The 6,000-nt window shown below is 58.5% G+C and overlaps 1 protein-coding gene across 1 annotated transcript in view; it reads right to left on the bottom strand.

Annotated features, from left to right (window-relative positions):
- Positions 1 to 2,416: 2,416 nt before the first annotated feature.
- CD82 (CD82 molecule) overlaps positions 2,417 to 6,000 on the bottom strand; it is a 52,114-nt gene continuing 48,530 nt past the window's right edge. The window contains exons 7-9 of the mRNA XM_008701049.2: positions 4,180 to 4,389; positions 3,642 to 3,725; positions 2,417 to 3,365 (exon numbers count right to left, since the gene is read on the bottom strand). Coding sequence (XP_008699271.1) covers positions 3,288 to 3,365; positions 3,642 to 3,725; positions 4,180 to 4,389 — 372 coding nt within the window. The 3' untranslated portion in view covers positions 2,417 to 3,287. The remainder of the gene's footprint in view (positions 3,366 to 3,641; positions 3,726 to 4,179; positions 4,390 to 6,000) is intronic.

Below are 6,000 nucleotides of genomic sequence, written 5' to 3'. Positions count from 1 at the left end.
ACTGTCCCCAACGCCAGGGGCTTGATGGAACCCTGACAGATCACATGGGCAGAGACCCCAGTTTGGAACAGGCAAGCCCCCTCGGGCCTGCTTCTCCCCAGGTCTCATGCCCAGAGCTCCCCGCAGCGGCATCACGGAAGGGCAGGAAAGCCCCACCGTCTGGTGGCCTACACTCTCCTGCCCCATCGTGCCCTGTGCGCCTCACACCCACCTCCTGCAGACCCTCACCCTCTGCAGGCTCCCCGCAGCCGTCTCCCGCCACGGTCTGGGACAGACTGGAAAGGTGTCTGCTCCGCTGGGAACAGCCAAGGGATACAGTCACTCGCTCTGGTTCTGGGTTCCCAGGGAGCCAGGCCCCTTGCTGAGGCTTCTCTGCCTCCTTCCCCTCACCTGAGCAGGACCCTGTCAACAACCTGGCGTTCTGATGAGGAAAGGCAGGTTCCAAGGGGTGAAGGGCTTTGCCAGGGGTCACGTCACTACAAAGCACCAAAGCCTCCATTTGAACCCGGGTCTGCCCTACCCATAGCCCAAGTCTTTCTAAGGGAAGCCCTCCCGAGACCTAATGTGGGACTGTTGCGTGGGCACCAAGGGACCTCTGAGCTGAATCAGACCATGTCCCCACCCCACACAGCTCCGCGTCCACCTGAAGCCCCAGAGTCTCCTCATCTGACCGGGGAGCCTGGCCCATAGCCAGGGACCAAGCCTTGTCTCTTAACTCAGCCCTTCTCCCCCTAGAAGGCCATCATCACGGCGAGGGTGGCCTGTGGGTCCCTTCCATGGGCCAGAGGAGCAGACAGCAAATGTGGGACAGCTCCTGACTCCCTAGGCCGCAATGCCACCTCAGCCTGCGGACTATACAGCCAGCGGACCAGGGGCGGCTCCTGTCCTCCGGGCAGTAGAATGTTGAGGAAATTACTTCACCACTTGTTCTCCATAATCCTTATCTGTAAGTTGGGCATAATAACGACCATGTACCTCCTAGGATTATAGGGAGTCAGTCAGTTAACATATGTCAGGGGGACTAGAATAGAGCAAATGCTATTTAAGCCCTAATTACTATGTAAAATTGTCACCCAATTGCTTTGCACATATTCGCTGGGTCTTCCTGGTTCCTCCTTGGCAGACGCACAGCTTCTGGCCTCGCTGCCCATAACCAGCACAAGGTCAGGCAGAGTGGCCTCCTTTATGCTTTCTACACCGGTCAGGAAGGGATGTCAAAGTTTGTGTGTTTGAGCGTGGTCTTGAATTCTAGATTCCAGTCAGCCACATTGTTCCTGGTAGCTAAGCTAAGGAAGCCTTGGGAAATGAGAGCTAAATAACTGACAGTTTCCCTTTTTGCTTCGACCGCCAGGAAGCTCAGAGGCAAAATCACCTCTGATTTAACCAAACAACTAGAGCCCAAAGATGGCAACTGCTTTCGTGTCACACACCAACTGGATTGATGAGCATTACTGAACTGGGAAGGATTCTGAGACTGCAATGAGTAACATCAGCTTGGAGCATGGCCAGGGTGCCTCTGGGCTAAGGAAATGAGAACGGTGATCAACTAGTGATGTCTGCTGCGAGTACAGCAGTGGAGAACCTGGGCTGTGCACAGCACGGATTTGCCATCGCCAGGTTGGGCAGCTCGGCTGCACTTATTTCACCCATGTCTACACTTCCTTGTAATCTTATATTCTCCCTGTTACGTTTCAAGTTTTATTACATGTACTTGCCTGTAGAATGAGGCAGGTTATAAATAAAATAAGCTGGGACGGCTTCACTCTGAGCCTCAGCCCTCTGCACAGGCTGAGAGCTCCAGGGAGAGCCTCTGATTCCAGCAGAGAACAGGCTCCGTGGAGCTTAAGGGTTCTTCAGCCCCCGGGGCTGTCCCGCGTGCCCTCCACAGGCCAGAGTGTCAGCCACGGAAAGTCTCTTGCAAGAAATTAATTAGGTTCAGATCAACAGCCGGACTGTCCCTAAGATGTGCCCCCCTACGTCCTCGCTGAAGACAAGGCTGTCCGGCTTGCGCTCCCCCGCCCATCTCTCTTGGGGGAGCGTCTGTAGCTACATCTTATCAGGACCGGAGAACCTAAACGCAATATGATTCAGGAATCACTTTGGGGGGGCTGCTAAAAATGCAGATTCCTTGTCCCCAACCCAGATCTGCTGTATCAGAATCCCTGAGGCCTGGAATCTGCATTTTCACCAGCACTCCTATTGGAGTGAGAGACCCATGGGGCTGGGGGCTGGGGCTCGTCAGGTGCCTGGAGAAGCCACAGCATAACTCCGGGCTCCTAGTCCGGGGCAGCAGCGCCACCTGGTGGGCCCTGTGGAAACACCTCTGACCATTGCCCTTTCAGCCCCAGTTCAGGGTAGCCCGCCTCTTTCCAGTCGGTCCTCTGGAACTCAGAAGCAGCATCGCCAGGCGGCAAGCTGGATTGTTACAAATCCTCTTTAATAGTTAGTTGTCAAGTCTCGGACATGTTTTACAGAACTGTGCACAGAGCCCCCTCCCCACTCCCTTACAAGGCACAGTCTCACCCACCCATTCCCGGGCGCAAAGGACAGGCCCGCCTAGCTTCTCCCAGGGGAAAGCGTCCTTCCCCCTTCCCTGGGCAGCTAGGGATCCTGGTGAATGCAGGACCAGCTCTGCGTCAGGCCCCCAGGGTTCACCCCCCTTATTCCCTAAGCAGCCCAGAGCCAGTTCAGATTCCCTGGCCCCGGGGGCCCCTCTTCGGCCCGGCTCACAGCATCATCCTCGGCTGATCTGAGCTGCCTGCGTGGGGCTGGAGCTGGCCCGGGGAAGGGTTGCGGCTCCTAACAATGTCCGGTAAAGCCCACCCGCTCCCACTACCTTCAGTGAAAACGTGAAAACCAAAGATATAAGCATTATAGTGGAAAAAAAAGTTTACCCACGCAGTGGGCAGTCCCCTGACAGCCCAGGGTGCCTCATCCAAACCCCCCCCCCCAATGTTGAATATACTTTTCCCCATCCCATATACACAGCTCCCAAGGCAGCTCGAGACCCAGTCCACCTGTGCAGGGATGGCGCGGGCGCCTTCTCTCTGGGTGGCTGAGAGAGTCCCAGCGGGCAATAAGCAAAGGAGCCACGAACAGCTGGGGCTCAAGTCTGGAGGCAGAAAGGTAGGGAGACGGGTCCTGGCCCCAGAAAGCCCCCCCCCCTCCAGCCAGCACAGGACGGGCACGGGGGAGTGAGGGGGGAGGTGAGCCTGGAGTGGAGCCTGGAGACCCTGAGGAGCTCAGAGGCTGGGGGACGGGCAGGGAGGTGGGGGACAGCAGCCGCCTCAGTACTTGGGGACCTTGCTGTAGTCTTCAGAATGGACGTGCCGGCACAAGCAGATGGACAAGAGCATCCCCAGGAGCTGTGGAGGGACAGAACAAGGGTCAGAGGGAGGCAGGGCCACCCGGCTCCCCCCACCTCCCCGAGGCCGCAGAGCAGCCTCTCACTGTCCGGGTCAGCGAGAGTCACGGGCGTCGAGCAGGAGGAAGCGGACTCACAACTGAAGCCTCGTGACCAGCCCGTGGGCCCAGCGGCAGAGGGGCCCAGGGAGGGACAGTGGCCAGGCCGCGCCTGCTGCAGGGCCTCAGCCTCCCTGGCTGGGCGGGGGGCAGAGTGCCGGAGGGTAAGGGATTCAGACCTCGATGACAGCGACGCCCACACACACGCCTAGGATGATGCCCACGTTCTCCTGCAGCCACGCCTGCACCCTCTTCATGCAGCCCTACAAGGGGAGAACACGGCCACGTCACCGCCTGCCATGCCGCCTCACCGCACCATGAAGAGTCAGCAGGAGGGCACCCCCCAGCGCAGAGGGCCTGCAGGGAGGGCTCTGTGTGCTCCTTGACTGCGTAAGTTAACGAGTACGCAGAAGCCGGTACAAATGACAAGCAAGCCTATGAATCAGAGGCAGGAAGGCTAAGTGAAGGAAGGGAGGGGGGAGGGAAGGAGGGATGGAGGAAGGAGGGAAGGAAGGAAGGGAGGGAGGGAGGAAGAAGGAGGGAAGGGAGGGAGGAAAGAGGGAAGGAAGGACGGAAGGAAGGACGGAAGGACGGAAGGAAGGAAGGAAGGAAGGGGATGGGAAGGAGCAGCCCAGGCAAGCCCGAGTGGCCTGAGTACCCGAACCCCCAAGCGCCCCAAGCCCAGCCCCGGCCCAGGCCCCACAGCCTTCCACACACCTCACGGTACACGGGCCAGTACTCGGGGCTGTTCCCGCTCTCGGTCCTGTTGCTGTCGAAAGCCTCACAGAAGCCCTTCCTCACCAGGAAGCTGTCGTCGTCTGCCTCGCTCCTGTCCTCACAGGAGCAGGGGTAGGTGACGTTGGTGCGGTTCATGAGCTCCGCGTTGTCCGTCCAGTTGTAGAAGCTGACCCAGCCGCAGCACTTCACCTGCCGGGAGACCAGTGGCTCATGCCCACTGCCCTCAGGCAGGCCGTCCTCCTGGCGGAGGTGGCCTCTCCCCGGCCGGAGGCTCAGATGGGCCCCTTGCAGGCCCACCTGGGCCCACCCAAACTGCCAGGATTCGAGTTCAGGTTTCACTTTGGCTTCTGGGAGCCACCAGGAATTTAAAGGGGCTTTCAGGAAACACATACCATAAATATTAACACAGCAAGAGACAAAAAGTCAGGGGCAGTAAAATATAAAGCAGCACAAGAGGGACCCTCGAGTTGAAAGAAAGAACACAGGTGTGTGGGGCACAGAAGGGCAAGCGACACACAGCTAAAAGGGTGGGGTCTCGGGGCACCTGGGGGCTCAGTCGGTAGAGCATGCAATGCTTGATCGCTGGGTCGTGAGTTCAAGCCCCTCTTTGGGTGTCGGGCCTACTTAAAAAAATAATTAAAAAAAAAAAGAGTATGGGGTCTAGAGTCCAGCTACTGGGTTCAAATCCCAGCGTTGCCACCTACCAGTAGATTAACTTCGCTTAAAGTGCTTTCCTCAGTCTCTTCATCTGCAAAATGGAGTAACAAAGGTTCCTAACTGAAAGGGCTGTTAGGAGGACTCCATGGGAGGAGGCCGGCCAAGCGTCCGGGCCCGATCTGGAGAGCAAGGGACTGCTCGGGGAAGGCCAGCTCCACTTTTAGGTGCTGTGCACATGCTGGAGTGAGATTTGGCTCTGAGCTTCCTGGTTGCCAAGGTGAAAAAGGAGATATGGTGAATTCTGCCTTTGAGAAGAGAAAATGTTCCAGCTCCAGAGGGGGAGAAGGCCCTTCTAGGCTCCCTGTGCTAGAAGAGGCCTCCATGGGGCTCGCAAAGGGGACCCCGAGGGGCTGTGGATCATATCTGGGCTTGAATTCCTGATGGGACTAGGACTTGAGGAGCTAAGCCTGTGCTAGAAAGGCCCAGGGGAAGGTGGAACCGAGTCGGGGAGTACATGTGCCCTGGGCCGGGGCGAACTGTCAGCCCCGGCTTCCTCATGTAGAGAATGGGATGACAGGAGTCACTCTGCCAGGGTCCCTGGGAGGATTAAGTGGACCGCAGGTGTAAGTCTCATGCCCCTGCGCCGGGTGTGTGGGCGGCCCCCCACCTGCTTCCCGCCCATCTCAGGGTGGTGGGTCCCCGACCAGCAGCCCGGTGACCAGCAGGGGGCGAGCCAAGCACGCTTGGGCGTCCTTGGGCTCCAGGCAGCTGCTGGGCCAAGTTCCTTTCTCCTGTTCCCATCTCAGGTGGACACTTGGCCTCCTCTGGCAGGGAGGTGGGCACCCCTGAGGGGCACCCCCAGGCCCTCACACACTCCACAGAAGGAGACAGCTCTCATTGGCCCTGCTACCACACCAGGCAGAGCCCCCGACCCTGCCTCGTGCCGAGATCGGTCCCCAGCATGACCAATAAACCCGTATCACCAACACGTCCCCGAAGCGCTGCGTGAGTGCCACGGGCTGCATGAACTCCTCTCCCACGAGCAGGGCTGGACGGCCCCACATTATAGATGAGGAAGCAGGCTCGAGAAGTGGCAGAGCTGGGATTCCCGCCCTCGGAGCCTGACTCAGTCAGCTCTCTTTT

Source organism: Ursus maritimus, unplaced genomic scaffold (assembly GCF_017311325.1).
Source record: "Ursus maritimus isolate PB19 unplaced genomic scaffold, ASM1731132v1 scaffold_23, whole genome shotgun sequence".
NCBI classification, from domain to species: domain Eukaryota; kingdom Metazoa; phylum Chordata; class Mammalia; order Carnivora; family Ursidae; genus Ursus; species Ursus maritimus.
The sequence above is the reverse complement of the archived record's forward strand: the minus strand, read 5'-3'. Positions and strand labels throughout refer to the sequence as shown.